General features: G+C 35.9%; 1 protein-coding gene across 4 annotated transcripts in view; it reads right to left on the bottom strand.

The window, feature by feature from the left end:
* Positions 1 to 18,710, bottom strand: part of NBEA (neurobeachin) — a gene marked incomplete at its 5' end in the record, with an annotated part of 466,147 nt that overhangs the window by 37,541 nt on the left and 409,896 nt on the right. For all 4 annotated transcript variants that reach the window (XM_082279412.1, XM_082279411.1, XM_082279414.1 and 1 more), the window contains 2 exons: positions 6,598 to 6,765; positions 17,181 to 17,333. In XM_082279412.1, coding sequence (XP_082135538.1) covers positions 6,598 to 6,765; positions 17,181 to 17,333 — 321 coding nt within the window. The remainder of the gene's footprint in view (positions 1 to 6,597; positions 6,766 to 17,180; positions 17,334 to 18,710) is intronic.

The following is an 18,710-nucleotide window of genomic DNA, read 5'->3' as shown; positions in this document are numbered from 1 at the left end:
TACGGATTCTTCGAAATACTGACTATCTCTCATCTCTAGTATATTCAATAAGTGGAAATATCGTGATCAATCATTAATCTAACTGCAGATAATTGTTTCAAGCAATGATAGAAGGATGTTTTTAAAGTGGAGTCCTATGGATCAGATTATGATTTCTGATTCCTTGTAATAAATGGCTTGTGTTACTTAGGGTAGGTTCTCCCAAAAAGTTATTTCATAGTTAAATTGGATGCATAATTTAAATGTTTCTGTTATTCTGAAGCAAACACCTTCTGAAAGCCCTTTCCTCTGAACAACAAACAGATGAAAGTGCACACATTAATATCCAAGTAGAAATCTATACATTGGGCAATTACTGTGTGGTAACTGAACTCATGCATTTTATATTAATTCCTTATTGAATATTGTGATTTAATATATCTTGTCCTATATTCAGTGTCTTCTGCAGGAATCTTTACCTACAGAAATAAATATCTTACCCTCAAAAAACCCCTGTGTTTTCCTTCTTGATCTACAGAGAGTTATCATAACAAAGTGACAGCAAACAAAAATTCATACTTTTCCATTTAGAGAATGATACTGAGCTCTGAAACTCACTGGAAAGATATACAAATTATTATATTATATCCATAGATGTTCCCAGCATGAAACATATAAAAAAATACATTACTATTCTGTTGGTAATCTCGTAATGCAACTGGGTTGCAACAAAACACACAGGCCAAAAATAGTATAAAATAATCAAGGGTTTTCTCCCACAAACTAGTATAATTTGGAAAAAAATCCTTTTTCTGTATGTATAGGAAAAAGAGTATTTGGTAATGAAGGAGAAGTAGATTTCTTGAGAAAAATCAATATAATGCAAGTACACATTTCTCGGAGAAGAACAATGCTCTTAGCATATGGGAAAATCATTCCTACTTTGATGACAGCTTTTACTTGAATTCCTTAAATTAACTTTGAAGAAAGTAGATATTGATACTAATTTCACAACTACTCCTATTCATGCTTAAACAGGACTGCTCCTAGAAAGGAAGCAAAGACCATCCCTTGTATGGAGGCAATTAAATATAAGTAAACATATAAGTGGCCAGTGCTGTGGGTACAATTCAGTCAAGCAGATCCATAGGGGTGGTTTTGATATTCTTGTCACATCAAAGAAACAGCTCCCAGAAGAAAAATATCTTAACAAGTTAAAAATGAAATCAGAATAAATAAGAATAACTCTGAGAGAAAGGAAGAATGAGCACGTGGTGGCAAGGGCTGGTGTTACCTTGAAAGTGTTATATAGTGCTATTAGAATAGCCTGTTAATTTTTTCCTCATAAATTTGCCAGTTTCAGTCACCAGGGAAGGGCTAGCATTCCAGCTCCCTTTGTTAAAGATATATCTATCTTACTGAGTCTTGACAGGCCTATCATGTCAGCCCTCTGTAGTAGCAAAAAGTGTTTCAGCAAGGAGGGGAAAAAAAAGAAAGGGGAAAAAAAAAGAAGTGAAAACTGATGTGATCTACTCTGCTTCCCGTGGGCATATTTCACTATAGCAGATCCAGAGGGATGCTTTGTTATTCCTGTCAGATCAAAGAAAGAGATAACAGAAAAAAATATAAGGGGAAAAATATAACCCAGAAATGAGGGTAGCTGAAAAGCACTGCAAGACTACTGCATCATTATGACTTTTCAAATTATTTAAATATGCTAAATATCAACTCATCACCAAAGAAATAAATATTGCATAGGCCATATGCTCTGTTAGCTGCCAGAATAACTGTCCTACTAGGATTAGTTTATGGGTACAGCAACTGCCTGTCAAACACTAGCAATTTTAATCATTTTCCAATTTGCTGTGTGAGTTGCAAATATGCTCAGGTATCTTGACAGGTGCTCAGGAAAAAAATCTGAGCCCAGTAGGTTCTCACTGCCTTGCTTTAGTACACCCTCGTAGTAATTCCTGCTGGACTGGGGAGATGCAAGCATATGGTGAAGATGCAACAGTCACAGGGAAGTCATTGTACTGCACTGCTGAGCTGGATTTGCAGCTCAACAAAAGGATGATAAAAAGTTAGCCTAAAGTCCAAACCAAACCAAAAGCTAAAATGATTTTTCAAAATATTTCTAATCACAAACAAGGTGAAAGTCTAAAGAAGAAATAAACACAGATCTGTCTATGATTTAAAAAAAAAACAATCAAAACCCCACAAATGGTACTTTTCTGCAAGTAGATGTGTTTTCAGTACATGTGATTAGCCTTTTATGCACTAAACCGTCCACTTAATTATTTTATGTTTCATCTACAAGGCATTAAATTAAGGCAGTAATTAATAAAAATAATTTTATCTCATCTGTTGCATTTTCTAATGACCAGTATGGCTGTGTTGTTTCCTTTCAGCCACAACACTTTGTGTCATATAAGTTCTTAACTTGAAAAAAACATAAGTCAATGGATTTTTGAGTGCCCACATTTCCAGGTGTCTGGGGATGAAAGGGGCTCCTAAAATCTAGAGACATTTTGGAAGAAACCAGGGGAGGAACTATATTTTATCAAAGAAGTGGACCAGTAACAGTAGTGGACCTGTAACATCAGAGCACTATAAATAAACCCTATTTCCTATGTTGTTCTTTGTACATTAGCATTCTCAGTATCAATCCCCTGAAGTCAGCCAAGTCTGTCTCGTGGAAAAGGATTTGGATTATGATGTAAACTAACAGTAAAGACAATTCCAAATAACATCTAATGTCCAATATAACTACTGTTTACATATTAAAAAGAGATACAGGCTTTGTACCAGGGATGTTCTGTCATGTTTCTCCACAGGAGAAGACTGTCATGGTAAAGTTCATTATCAATTACTGCCTTACAAGTACAAGATGAGTTAAGCTGTCATAATTTCCTCAGCCAGAAATCCTGTGCTGTCAAAGAATGTCAATTTTTAATCTGACAAAAGGAAGAAAATTATCTGTTATTCTGACCTCTAATTTCTTGACATTTTAATGCTGTAATTGCTGTGGTTAGTACTGCAACCATTATTCCACCTGTCAAGTAAGAATGAATCAATATCCTTAGCTGTTCTTCAAGTTTTAGCTTCCACCTCACTGCTTTTACTTTAAAAAAGGTTGAAGTAAAAAAAAAAAAAAAAAAAAAGAAGAATAATTTTGGGCCTGGAAAATGTTTATTTTGTTATACATTTTTGTCCTCCTCATTACAATATGAAAATAACTTCGCAATATGTGACTAAGAGAGCATTGCAACTGATAGAATGGAAAATTTACCAATTCCTAGTCATAAAAGGCTGAAACCACAAAATTCAATTTTATACTTTTATTCAATGGGGCATGTAAATCAGGACTTTTATGTTACCCTCGTAACTACTTGAGATAAATTATCATGACCAAGTATTTTTTGTGGTACCAAAAATGACAAAATTGTCTGAAAAATCAAAATGAGTATTTTGAAATGAAATCAGTTTATTTTACCCATCCAGCACAGATCTTAAGTTGCCAAAGAGGTATTACAGGGGCATATGTATGTGATCTGTAGTAATCTGAAACAATGCTACCCCAGTGTTATGTTTTCTATCAGTGGGAATTTTCAATATGGAAAATGAAGAAAGAAAGATGGAAAATCTTCTATTAAGTAGATCTACAAATAACAACAACACAGGATGGCCATTTTTCAGGTGTTAAACAGTAGAAATTTCTTGGAGAGTTCCCAAAGCATATGGGAAAGATGTAAGGAATAGCAGGGATCAATTCTTCCACTGCTGAATATTTTTTGATAGATAGATGGCTATTGAAGTGACTGCTTTAACATTCTTCACAGAAAGCTAAGAACATATTTTTTAGTGGTAAAGTGAGGTGCTCAAGCAAAGGGTGAAAGTGAAAGAGCCAAGGTATAGCATAAACAGGTCACAGGGCTCTACCTTTATAAATTATGTCTTTCAATCAGCTCAGACCTAAATGGGAGGGTATTTTTTATTTGGAGACTTATTTCACTGGATAGATTCAGCTGGGACTCAGTTCAATATGAAATTAGTTATGGCCACAGTTACTGCCATGCTTGAGCCCACTAGTCTGATAATGGCTGCTGCCGATAACGTTGTATTGATTGGCTTATTTTACAGCCTTTTATTGAGAACATTCACCATCTTCTGTGACACAGGACCACAATATTTTAGTTTATTTACAAAATAAACATCAAGAGCATTTGAATACTGAGAGATGCTTTTTGCTGGGTAACTGCAGAGTGCAATTAATTCTAAATTGCAGTGTTTTTAAATTAAAATGCCAGATACCACCACTTGCCACTGTAAAATATGATAAACAATTGCTATCACTATTTTTAAAAGTGCTAATGTTCTTATCCTTCCATTTCTGTGTTTACAAGGGATCTTCAGTGGATTTTAAAATACCTTTTTGCTTTTAATTTATTTTCTGGAATATTTACCAAAAGCCAGAATAAAGTCAAACAGACCCAAACAAACACAAATCAAACAACAACAAAAAAGCAAAAAGCCCATCATATGTACTTGTAATAGAAATATGACAATCAAATACATAGTCCTCTATATCACCAAGATGTCAAATGCTTTATTATTGGCCAGAGAATGTCTGTTAGTTTCATAAATAGAGCCCAGGAAAACAGAAAGCAGGTCTAAATCTATCTATATTTAAACACATACTGTAAATTCTGATTAAAAATTAATTAAAAGTATTTTTTAACCTTCTTATGACAAACCAAAAATCAACAATCCTGAAATCTCTTGGAGGAGAAAGCATCCTATTTTTAAATAGATGCACACAACTTTGTTATCGATGTATAACAAAAATAAGGAGGGTTTATTTTTTTCTAGTGGTTTTGCCTTCTCACTGCTAACAATGAATTTTATTTACAAATATAACTTGATTTATTTACAAATCTAACTTGTGGCAATGAATATTAAGTTGTGCTTTTAGAAATTTACATGGTGTAAATTGCCTAAGAGGTTTATATGTTATTGACTTAAAGGGCATGGGTTAGATGTACAAGTGAGTGAACAAAAACATCTCCATGAATTTTCTTAAATTTCTGGTGACAAGTTATGCATGCAAGTAGAGCCACAGGACAGCTGAAGAATCTCATCATGTCATAAGATGTTAAATAAGGTGCAGAGACAGACAGATAGACCTCAATCCTACAAGCTGCCCTGTGGGAGTAGACCCTTAAAGTCAAGACATAGGAGTCTGCCCATGAAGATCAGGACCCTAAGCCATGCAAATCCCTTGTACTCATGATGCTTGGCACCTGTTTTATACTTTAAAAAGCATTGCTTCTTCTTATCTCTAGGAGAGCATGACTCTTCTCGTGCTCAAAGTTTTAAATCCAGAAAACCATTATGTAGATATCACCATTAAAATTTGAGGCAGGGCAAATCAAAGCAATTCTGGCCAATCTTAAAACAGCAAATATTAATTGTTTAGAAAATCTAAGCTTTGCAGTGCATACAGTGAAAATCCAAGTTCTAGGAATCCTGGGGTCTGAAAGGTTTTTAGTTCTGTTCCAAAAAAATCACCAAATATAACAGAACTCAGCAATGCACTGCTAAAATAAGTAAATAAATAAATAAATAAAACATGACAAAACTCAATAGTTAGCTGAATTAATGCTTTCTAGAATCTACTTCTTTCTGAAATCTGTAGATTTCTGTCTCCAAGATTGGAAACAAACAAACAAACAAACAAACCCCCATTTCCTGGCAATGTATATTATTACTGTTTTGCATACAGCAGATGGCATCTATCTGGGGGAATGGAAGATTATGTGTAGAGCTTCATCACAGCAGTACTCATCTAGCAGCTGTTGCTTCTTCACACTTTTCACCAAATTCCAATTGTTTTAGCCAACAAATGAATGGTACTAGGAAATCAACATTCAAATTAATAGGTACTAGAAAACCATCATTGACATTACTAGTCTTCGTGAAAACAAACACAGTCACTGGAAGGAAACATATCAGGAAACATAGAAAATTTTTAAAAAAAATTACTGATTCATTTAAAACACTCATTTGTATGTATTTGTAAATATATATATATTTCATTCATGCATATATACAAACAAATACTTGAATGCACAGCACATAGGAAACATCTATTTTCTTAACAGTTTGATTTTTTAATCCCAATTTTATGGGATTAAAAGTAATCTGAATATTTGCTGCTCTGTCACTCTAGCAAATAAATTCTTTCTCAGACACATATTCTCACCATCATCTGACTGTAAAAGTTAGATTTTTTCTCCTTATGACAATGATGCAGGGTTTTTTTCCAGTTTTTCAGTTCTACTAAGTGAACCTAATACAAGTAAATTATAAAATGTAGCAGACACTATATTACAGAATATACATTGCATTATAATTTCCCACACTATAACTGAATATTAAATCTGTTAGGATCATTTGTTTTATTCCTAGTTTATTCATACTTGCTTCTGAAGTCACCTGGGGACTAAATTCTGAATCAAGTCAAACACATCCATTTTCTCCAGCAGTGAAAGATAGGAAAAGTACCATTTCTTGTGAGATGACAGCAGTTCTTAGCATGAAATGACAGTAAACACCTACCTCCCTGAGGACAGGATCAGTGATACTGTCCAGGTTCACAGAGCCTTCGTATGTTAGGTAGTGGAAAACGTTGAGTGCACGCACAGCTTCTGGTCCCCGTTGCTTGTAGCCAAATATAAGGTCAATCCACTGATGAAGTTGACATGATACAAACTCACTTTCCAGGGCCTGCAAGTGAAATTCAGGATTAGGAAGTAACTGAGAAAACATAGTGGGCATAATTATATTTTCTCTTCAGGCTTATTTGATATATTTGAAATCTTTCAAACATTAGAAAATGTAACTTATTCTATTGAGAGAAGCACTAAAAAGACATTCTCTTTTCCTTCACCTTTATATCATGCTAATTTTCTTCTCAGCTACTGGGTTTCTTCTAGCTGCAAGGCTTTTAATAATTTCTGGGCTTTTCAAGTAAGTTAGGTAATTTGTCAAAAAAAAGACGGAACTGGGAAAAAAAAATTAAATAACAGCCTTCCAACTAATTTTCAAACTAGTTATAATCAGTCTTAAATCTAAAATGGAAATTAATCCTTTTTTTTATCACAGTGCCACTACTCAGCACAAACACTTCCCAACTAGGACAGAGCTTCATGTCTCCCTGAGGAAATTTCAGATTTTACAAGCTGATAAACTTTGGGAAAAGATTATTCATTTTGTTCATTAAAATCAAAAGGAGACTATTTCAGAACTGCATCAGACACTGTAGTACCATGCCATGCCCTGTTCACTGGCAGCAGCTCCCTCCTCACCACCCAACAAGCAGGAATAGCCTCAAACAAAGCAAACCATGCCTGGGTCATCATGCAACCATTCCACAGAGATTTTCCCTGTAATGCTCCTCATGGGAAAGGAATTCTCTGTGCTTTGGCGGAAAACATTTTTGGTTTCCACCAAAAAAAGGTGGGACCCTTTTCTCTCAAAACCAGTGACTATTATCTTGGATGAAAATGGATGGAAAGGCTCAGGCTTAAGAGCTGACACGTAGCTCAGTTTTCAAGGGCTTAAGTTCAGCATACCATAAAAAGCTATAAAGAGATGTTGCAGACAACCATACAAAATTTTGCTATTTCCTTTTCAAAATCAGAAGCCATCATATGCATAATGCAATATTATTAAAATACCATTAACATTGGCTTAATACTAAATACTATTAAACTAATACTATTTATTTTATAAAGCATGCCTCTCAATAAATAATTTAAAAATACCATATCCTTAATTATATTGTACTGTGCACGTACAACATGATACAGTCAGCAACTACATAATTCCATATAATCTTTTCCATTGGACTTTTACCTCAGTTAGAGTGCAGGATGCTAGCATGCACAGATAAAATTAAGTATGCCACAGCAACTACCAGTAAAGCATTTCCTTACTTTTAAATGCTCAGTTTTTAATGTTCCTTTTATGTGTAATAAAGTTTTTTAGGAATTTAGAATTTAAAGCCAGTTATCTTTCTAGCATCCACCTCAAATCAATTTACAGCAATCAGCCTAAGAGTTCTCTTGAGCATCTGAACTCTGCATATTTAAAGTTTCTTTTGATCTGTATATATTATTTATTTATTAACACATAATTAACAAAAAAATTATTAGGCATTTCCTTTGGTCAAAATTAGCATTTTTATTTCTAGAATATTAAGAGAATTTCCTGAAAACAGCAGAACATTTGATTACTCAAAGGTCAGACAGAACACTTGAAAAAAATTGATGCTTGGGTTAAATGAGTATATTTCACCCTTTTCTCATCTAACATCCTCTCACTGGTGTTAGAATCACAGAGCATGGAATCATCGGACAGTTTGAGTTGGAATGGACCTTAAAAGGTCATTTACAACCCCACTGCAATGAACAGGGACATATTCAACTACTCCAGGATGCTCAGAGCCTTGTCCTGCCCAACCTTGAATGCTCCCAGAGATGGGACATTCACCATATCTCTAGGCAACTTGCTCCAGTTTTTCACCACCCTGACTAAAAAAAAATTTCTTCCTTATATCTTGTCTGAATCTATCTTCTTTTCACTTAAAGCCATTACCTGCTGTCATATCTCAACAAGTTCTGCTAGAAAAGTTTGTCCCCGTCTTTCTCATAGGCCCCTTTAAGTACTGAAAGGTCACAATAAGGTCTCCTTAGAGCCTTCTCTGCTCATGGCTGGACAATCCCAGCTCTCTCAGCCTGTCTTCATAGGAGAGATGATCCAGACCCCAGTCATCTTTGTGGCCCTCCTGTAGACCCACTCTAACAGGTCCATGTCCTTCCTGAGGACCCCAGAATTGGACACAGCAGTCCAGGTGGGATCTCTCCAGAGCAGAGCAGAAGGGCAGAAACATTTCCCTTGACCTGCTGCTTACACTGGTTTTAAGGCAGTCTAGGATGAGGTTGACCTTCCAACCTGCAGGCAGACTTTATTGGCTCATGTCCAGTCTCTTATCCACCAGCATCCCCATGTCCTTCTTGGCAGGGCTGCTCTCCATCTGCTTATCCCCCCGACTGTGTGGATTGTTCTCATCCAGGTGCAGTACCTTGTACTTGGTCCTGTTGAACCTCATGAGATTCCCATGGGCCACTTCTCATACTTGTTCTGGTCTCTCTGGATGATATCCCAGCCCTCAGGTGTGTCAACCACACCACTCAGCTTGGTACCATCTGCAAATCTGCTGAGGGTGCACTCAATCCTTCTGTTTATGTCATTGCTGAAGATATTAAATAGTACTGATCCTGGTGCAGACCACCACTTGTCATTGATGTCTATGTGGACAATGAGCTGCTGACCACTACCCTCTGAATGCAACTGTCCAATCAATTCCTTATCCACTGAAAAGTCCACCCATCAAATCCATCTCTCACCAGTTTAGAGAGAAGAATGTTGCAAGGGACAGCGTCAAAAGCCTTACACAAGTCCAGACAGATGACACCTGCAGCCCTTCCCTTGTCCACTGATGTCGTCACTCCATCATAGAAGGCCACTAGGTTGGTCAGGAAGGATTTTCACTTGGGGAACCTGTGTTGGCTGTCCTGAATCACTCCCTGCCCTCCATGTGCCTTAGCACAGCTTCTAGGAGGATCTATTCCATGGCCTTCCCAGGCATAGAGGTGAAGTGGCCAGTATTTCCCAGGTCCTCCTTTCTACCCTTTTTAAAAATGGAAGTAATGTTGTCCTTTTTCCAATCACCAGGGACTTCTCCTGACTGCCATGACATTTCATGGAGAGTGGCTTGACAACTACATCAGCTGACTCCCTCAGGACTCTGGGATGCAGCTCATCAGGTGCCATAGACTTTCATGCATGTTCAGGTTCCTCAGGTGGCCACAGAGATGATCTTGTCTTAAAGTGGGAGGGACTCTGCTCTCTGAGTCCCCATCTTGCAGTCTAGCCACTCAAAAGGTGTGGGAAGAGAGGTTTCCATTGAAGACTAAGGTAAAAAGTACCTTGAGTACCTTGTCCATTGTTAGAAGTTTGTCAGTCTTGCTCACAAGGGGGATTGCACTTTTTTTGACCTTTCAAGTTAGAAGAGTTAAGAGAGTTGAACACGTATGTTATATTTCCCTGAGGCAGTTTCCACTTGCATGACCAGCCTTTACTCAGCAGCTTTTCATTCTAGAGAAGGTCTTACTGACCCTGGCAGGTTTGGAGAACTTCTATTTCACATGGATTAATGGTTATTTAATGACTTATTAAATTAGCTACTTTTTAACAGCTGCATATCATGTCTTTGTCTCCAATTCTTTAAACAGATTTATTTTACTATGTTTACAGGTATAATGGTCCTTAATTCCTTGGGGAAGAACCTCAGTTTCTTGAAGAAACCTTGAGGAAATTTGTAGCAAGGGAATTTAATTATTTTGAACCATATATATTTCAGAAGAGCTGTGTGGTATAACACTGGTGTGGTGAAGAATTTAGGGAAAGGACCAGAGTAGAAGGTGGGGAGAGGAGCCAGATCTGTGAAGAAGAATGGCTTTTCATGTGCCTCAGCACTGCACAGCCCCCAGCTGCAATATGCAATTAGTGCTGTGTGATGTTCCCGGTCTCCCAGTTGGGGCATCCTGTAGGGTATGGCACTTGGCACAAAAAACAGGAACAGTGCCCTCAAGAACAGGCCACCAAAATAGTACAAAGTCCCACCTGGCCCACAGTGGGTCAAGGCTTTATAATCTGAGTTTATTTTAGTCAGGGGAAACCTTCTTATATCAGGTCTGACCTGGTTTGCTGCCGTTTCTTCCAAGTACTTCTGCAATGCTACTCATGCGATACTTGCAGAATCCTCTCCCTAATTTTCTCTAATGCACAGGCTACTCCCCCTCCATGTAAGTGCCTCCTGAAAATTTATGAGCTGCTCACTGTCAACAGTACATTGTTTTGTTTCTCAAGAATCAGCAATGCTCAGTAGGGAATAGGGTAAGGGAATTTTTTGTATAAAATATAATTTGTAGGTACAGTAGGAAAAACACACAGAAAAAGATAACTATATCCTTAAAATAGGCTGGTGATGGCCATAAAGATCAGCACTTTGGATTTAAATTATTTTGGGGGCTTTAATTTTCTAAGCATTTTTTCATATGAACTATAAGAAACCTTTTTCTTTTAAAGAAATAATGATTATTACTTATATAATTATGTAATCTTTATATAATGTGTAATATGGTTTTTAAAGATTCTTACAGTTAAACAGAAATGAGCTAATATCCACCTTGTTGTCTATTATAATAAAAATGTACACAAAAGAGGGTTTTATTCAGCCACTCCCAAAATGAACTTGTTTGAACTGTTATTAGGGCTTAATTTTCAAACAGCAACATTCAAGTTTTTTCATGAGTTTTGTTTTAAGGAAGGAGTTTATCATCATGTTACTATTTCCAGTGGAGTGACTTTTATTGCTAATAGGTAAATCACAAGCATTATTATACATCTAGTGTATACATATTTTGTGGGGTTTGTGTGTTTGCAGGCAAGTGTATGCACACATGTTCCACAGGCTGAAAATCTGACCTGTAGCTGTTGTAAAATAGAAAGAGGCATTAGTGAGTTGATGTTTAAACTCAATAAAGTTAATATAAACCAAATTACTGCTTACTGTAGCTCTTTTCTGACCTTTATGAACGCTGCACACTTTCCCCTATGCTCATCCTAATTTGATGTTTAAAGTATTTTTCACAGACATGTCAGTAGGAGGCAGTGGTTTTTATTGTAATATAGACTATGTGCCATGTAAAATATTGGAAGTTCCGGATTTATAAAATATGCTATTCCAACCTCTTTACAGCACAACCTTTTGTGCTATCCAGGTATTTTTTGTCACCAGAGAAGTGGAAAGCTCTGATGTTGCCCCTTGTCTGGAGCCTGGTTGCACCTCCTCTTTCTGCAGTTCCTGCCTTGCTTCCTTGCCCTCTATATCTATATGCTGTCTGTCTCTCCAAAAAGCTTTCCATCTTGCTATTAAATTATATTTAGTATATTTAAAGATATTTTCTTATCATTATTCTGAGACAGGTTGGTTTTACAGATCAGCTCAAAACCAGACCATCAGCCATTTCAGCCTGTGAGCTGGGTTTCTCTCCTCTCCTCTCACATCTGTGCTCCTCTGCAGCCAACTGCAGATTCTCTCCACCAAATATTTCTCTTCCTCAGCTACCATTCCTTGCACTGACTATCAAAGTGAAATCTTTGACTTTCATGAAATATTTCAGGCAACACTGCTATCTGAGATTAGCCACGTTCATTTTAGCAAAGTAATATTTTAATAGAAGTGACACAGAAGCACGTTATGCAGATTTGGGTTATTCAGGGATATCTGCAGAGAAACTGGTCCTTTATGTAAACGTCTTCAAGATAGAAATAAAATTCTTCAGCAATATAGCAAATTAAAAAAAAAATCACTGCTAAAAGTGATTGAAAAATCTGAAGTAGATTGAAATCCCTTTTGCCTGAGTAAGTTTTAATTGCATAACCTTGGCAGTACACAAAATAAAATCCCAGCTACTTCCAAGCAAGTAATATCAAGGCTTATCTACTGCTCATCTAGTAGAAAAGAAATGTCAACTGCTGCTGAATGGTGAGGAGGAAAAGATCTTCCAGATTCTCTTAGCGGAGAGATTTCATACTAGATATTTCTAATGACTATTCAAGAAGCTTTTTAATTATGAAATACTAGGCATGCTTCTGAATGGACAGGGAATGGTAGAAAAATGCAATTGGCAGCTGACGAGTGCAAATAAATCATTTTAGAGACAGAAGGAAAATTCAATCTTAGTAATGGTTATATAATAGGAACAAAAAATGTGTAACAAAAACAGGGCACTGTTTACTCTCTCAAAAATATAATTTATAGTGAATACATTTTACTCAGCACTGCAATTTGTAATTTAATATGTGCATAAGCCATAATGAAAATATCATTATAATTACCTTTGAATTACACAATCTTGCATCTTTTGTTTCAAAACTAAAGAATGCTTATTATAAAAGCTGTACTTCAGTGTTTCACAGTGGTGTTCCCTGCCTTGATTTAACATGCTTGACTTACTGACTGAGTCTGTTCTATTTCTGGCTCTCAGGACTGCTCTGAGTCTGTGGGGACTGAGAGGCTGAGTAGGACTACAGATGCACATCTGTGGAAGGTTTTATGCGTGGATTTTTTTTGTCCCTGGTAAACTGGGAGATTATGATTGATGAGCCCAGCATTAGGGTAATGTTATCAGGGACACTTTCTGCCTCTGTCCTTTGTACCGTTGCTGAGGTCAGACCATAATCATGTTAGCATTGAACATAGTGCTTTATTAATGTTTCATGAGTAACTCCATAGTAATCAGTCTAGCTTTGTACAGATAAATAAAACTGCTACAACAATCCCTGAAGCATACATGGAATGTTTTAGAAGATACTGTAATCGGTCTTAAAAGTAACTTGACTGAATGTCTTTTCCAGTCTTTATAATAAGTCTAATTTTTACAAGTTTAAAGGAATCTCTTTTGATGGAAAATCATTTCCACTTCCACTTCTGTATTTAGTTTGAAGTGTAAAACACCCAGCTGAACAATCAAATGATTAAAAAAATCAAAACCCCTGCCTGCTATTTATCCAATTGCACAGAATTTTAGTAAAGCTTGTTAACCAGTTGGTTAAACTGTGTTGATTTATGACACTGTGCCTCTGTGATGTTTCCTAGGCTGTTCTGTGTTTTCTTTGGTAAGTATCAGGATGAAATGCTGGAATTCTTGCTATGACTTAAAGAAAATGTTTACATTCATAAATGTGCAAGTAGTATAGAAGGATTTGTATTTACTCCCACCTAAAATTACACATAATATATGCCTGCAGAAAGCACAAAAAAAAGAGAAGAAAATATGAACAGAAGAAAACAGTGTTGGCTAGGGAAAAAAAAGATCCCACTGTATGTCATGCATTACTACACAGGATTCTTCCCACTGAAATGAAATTACTACTGCTGATTTTATTAAATAAGGGATCAGGATAACCCTTACTTGAAATATTCCTTAGTTTTCTGTAAACATATTCTCTTCTTGCTTTGCTAAGTTGCTGTAGAAATTCCAGGCTTGCACAAGCTTGCTGTGTTTTACACGTCAGCGTCACACCCAGGCTGGTTTTTTTCCTCAAGATAGATTCTTGTATAACAGCCAAAGCCTGGCCTGGGGATGACCTAACTGAATAATACATCTGCTGGCCGGTTCAGATAATTAGGTAGGGAATGTCAAACTTTCCAATCCCTTTGTATTTGTTCCTTTGACCAGTTCCATTCTGTGACCAAAAGGACAGGGTACTGGCAGGTTTGTTGTATGTGTTAACAAAAAGCCTACATGAGGAATTTTTTCTGAAAAATTATGACACATTCAAATTATTACATTTTCAAAATGTAATTCCATTACTTCTTACTACACATACTATCAGCATTTTTATGAAAAGGATTATCCTTCTTTAGCTACTTGCTCTTCATAATAAGCTTTGTAAAATACTATGCATATATCATGCTCTTTAAACTCCCAAAGTTATTCACTTTGCTTTTATCCTCTGAACTCCATCCAAATGTGAATGTTTCTGTTTTCTAGTCACCCAGAAGTGAATCCAATATTCCAGGTGCAGTCTCAGAAGGACCATAAACAGGTACAACTGTATACTTCCTCAGTGATGCAATGATTCTCCATAGATTGCATCAAAATACACTTATTTCTGGTGGATATAGAATTACAGAGTTTTATCTAATCTAATTGCTGTTCATTGTCACCCCTACCTTGCTGTTTTTGTTTCCACACTTCTGCTCCTTATTATCTTTTAATTCTTTCCTCCCAAGGTGATTTTCAGTCTATTTTCTGCATCTAATTCAAATAAATCTATGCTTCTTTCTCCTGTTTTGTAGGCAGTTCCTAATTTTATCATCATTTGCAAACTTCCTCAGACTGCTCATTTGAAGATAGCATGTATCTGTGTAGAGATGAATTTTAGCTACTGATCATGCTCTTGCTAAAAGTAGGTGATGGGGTAAATAAAGGCCATGCAGAAACTGCCTCCTGGTAAAACTGTGTAAGAATAGCATAATGCTCACATCTGTGGGGAAAGGGCTATAAAACAGTAGAGGAAGGGTCTGATACAAATGGGTGATCATTTTTGATTTTGGAATCTGCAAAGTACTCCATTAGTTGAAGCCTGTAATTATAATACTACTCTAGCCTTCATCAGTTTGTCTGTCTCCTGGCAGTCTGAGCACACTTACACACATATGGATCAGTAATTACCTCACTGTCAAGTCCTGTAGTTCTACAGAGGCTGAAATGCTATACTCTAAATTTGTGTAAGCAGCTGTTTTCTTCAACAGCACAAAACTTTTCTGTGGAGAGCTGCTCTGCTACTTTCTAAAAAGCAGAAATTGCACAAGGGAAATTAAATAAACTAAAGCTTAAGCTTTTCTTCAGGTGATCTCTTATCACATAGTGCCTTTATCCTTTTCAACATTGTGGAAAGAAAAGATAATAAAATGCAATTTAAGATACAAGGAAGATTCTTTACGAAATTTAAGAATGGGGGTCCTTAATATGCATCTCTCATTATATCTCCCAATAGGTGGCAGCTTGCTTCTCCTTTTTCACCAAGGAATCACACTTCTGTTCTTTCAGATGTCAAAACTAAACCTCTAGGTAAACTTTAGAGTGCTTATGCCTGGGCTCAGTTTGGGTTTAGCCACAACCACAGCCCAAAAAAGGGCTCTGCACAGTGACACAGGCACTCCAGAGACGTACCTGTGATTGCACATCCCACACTCGAGAGTTCTGATGGACTCCCATGATCCTTTGAGCACACCTCCTTCTTTTCTAGCAAAATTGCACTTGAATTTACTTCCATCAGCTGTGACAATTAGTTGTTTTTAAAGAGAATTTTACAACATATGAGGTAAAAGAGAATCAGCCAAGAAATGTTGCCCAGCTTCTTCCAGTCAATGACAGACTAATCTGTCAATGACAGAACACATTTCTCCTGGTTTGTGTAGTACATTTCATATGTCTCAAGTGATGAGGTTGCCATCACTTCCTTAGGAGACTGTTGTACATATGTCAAACCACTTATTCTTCTAAATGGAGGATACTTCTAAATCATCTACATCTAGGAATAGGTTTGTTTTTTCAATATTCTTCTATTCTTTTGAACTTCATAGAGCTATTTTTTTTTCTATCAACTCCTGAAGAACAATTTTCTTTAAATAGACAGTTCTTAAAATTAAATTACCAAACTGATCAGAAAAAAAACCCCCAACAAATCAACACAGCTAGATTTACAATGCTACCACAAAAGCACTTTTGGGAATAAAGCATAAACTGAACAGTTTTGCAACTGTGTGGAAACCCACAGCTTATGAAATCATAGTACTGACTCTTTAAGAAAGACAGGATATATGCATTTTAAGGAAGTACTGTTTCCAGAACAGAACCATAAATTGAAGTATTGCTGGCCAAAGCATCTGAATATACCTTGCTCTTTCTAAAAATTACTAAAAGCATACACATGTATTAACTTTATCAATAATAAAACAATTGTCTATCAAATTAAAGAAAAATATATATACCAAAAATGTTCATTCTGCTTAAATTCTGGAGGCCTCATGATGATTTACATCAGAGCAGTTCTTCTGCAAAATTCTTTCAAAGACTGCAGTTTGCTTATGTTCACATTTCTACACTTCCAGTTCATCTCTGATGAACAGGAAGTGCATATCTTCAGGTGAATAAGGAATACAAGATGGCTTGCAATATATCAGCATTTATAGTATTCTTTTATTTTTTGATGTAGAGGTGGTGAGGAGGAACAGACATAAATTGTTCAGGCTATTTTGTATTGCCAGACTCATGCTTTCTCATGAGAGAGTAAAAAACTGAATTTAACTTTCTATAATTTGGGTTCACGGAAGGAAAATCCACTGTAAAACAAAGGGTTCTGTCAAGCAAGACAGACTGCAAATTCTCCTTCGCTTTTTATTTTATTTCTCTAAATCTAGTTCTAAAGAGATGAAAAACAGAATTAGGTTAGCTTGCTAAAATACAGAACCCTTCAGACTAAATGAAAGTACAGCTTACCATCCTGTTGATACGGACGAAGTCTTCAGGCTTCTTGGCCCATGGAGGGAGATCAACGTCATTCACAACAATTTCATCTTCCCTGATTCCTAGATTATATCCATTACTGTTGACAAACATCTCAGGTAGGTAGTAAAATTCTGGAATTAACTCCTGGCAGGGAGAAAACACACAATGAGGCTTCACATTTAACAGAGATACTAAATGGTGCTCCCAGAATCAGGATCTCTTGTAGTACATATTAAAGCATTCCTGGTTTTGCTTAAGTTTCTGTGCACCCTTTTTTAAGAACTTTTACAACCCACTTTATTTGACTTACAGTCAAATGTATTCCTCATGATTAAATATTCAATCTTTGTTTTTCCCATATCTGTTTTTATGAAAAGCACAACTTTAGAAAGGCAGAGCATATGAGTAAAGGAGACCTCTTCAGAATAATATATACGAGGAAATTCATGCTAAGCTTTCAATATGAAAATATATTGGATTTTTAAATTACTATTTAACAAAAATACTTAAAAGGGAAAAATTTGAAGATATAACAGTATCTTGCTCTTACTTTCTCTATAGTCTTTAATTGCATGAGAAAAAGTGGTAAGTTGATTACCTATATAAGGAAAAATAATACACAATGAATGACTTTTTTCTACTGTAAGAAAAATTCAAGAATAGACAGAGGGAAAAATATCAGTACAACAAATGTCCTTCAAACATTTATGTGATACTTAAATATCACTAATATTAATTATCACATGATACTTAAGTATCACTACGTGATACTTAAAATGTCAAAGATCAATAATTGCAAAATATAATAAATTATAGATAACTTAGGGTGTGAAGTTTTTCCCAATTTCCAGGACAGCTAAACAGGAATGCATTTTGACATAATGAATATCACTATTTTTTCCTATTATTTTAGCATTAAGTGTTGAACTGCAATAACAAAAAAGCTTTAAATCCCACTATCTCTTCTCTAATATCCAGATATGGATTAAATTCACCAAATTGCATTGTTAAAAGCATTATGGCATTCAGTTGTGTAACATGATCAAAACTGATGACACAGCACCTGAAACCTGAGGCTCTTTGTGGTCTTTTCAAAGGCTGCAGACATGCGAAGCAAAAAATATCCCACTGCAGACACAAACTTATCTAATTAAATCTGATCTGCAACTCCATAGAGAATAGAGCAGTTAAAGCATCCTTTCAAATTTATTAAGAAAAAAAAAGTGTATTTGTTACAATTTTAAGTATGTTTAGGGAGGCAATTTAATTGCTTCTTTACATCATGGTATACTAATATAGGTTAGACTAAAATGCAAAGCCAATCAGTATCTAACCAGTATAAAACATTAACCAAGTGAGACATGCCTGAACCTGAATAGCTTGTTATAAAACAAGCTGTAATTTCAAACAGAAAAAAAAATTAAATTATTAGACTTAGTACATAGTAAAACAGAAGCTAGAGCAAAGCCAAAATAAGAACAATCATGAATATTCTCTAATGTTAAAAGAAAAAAGATTCAT

This window comes from Coloeus monedula (assembly GCF_965178545.1).
Source record: "Coloeus monedula genome assembly, chromosome: 3".
NCBI classification, from domain to species: domain Eukaryota; kingdom Metazoa; phylum Chordata; class Aves; order Passeriformes; family Corvidae; genus Coloeus; species Coloeus monedula.
This window is presented reverse-complemented; position numbering and strand designations above follow the sequence as displayed.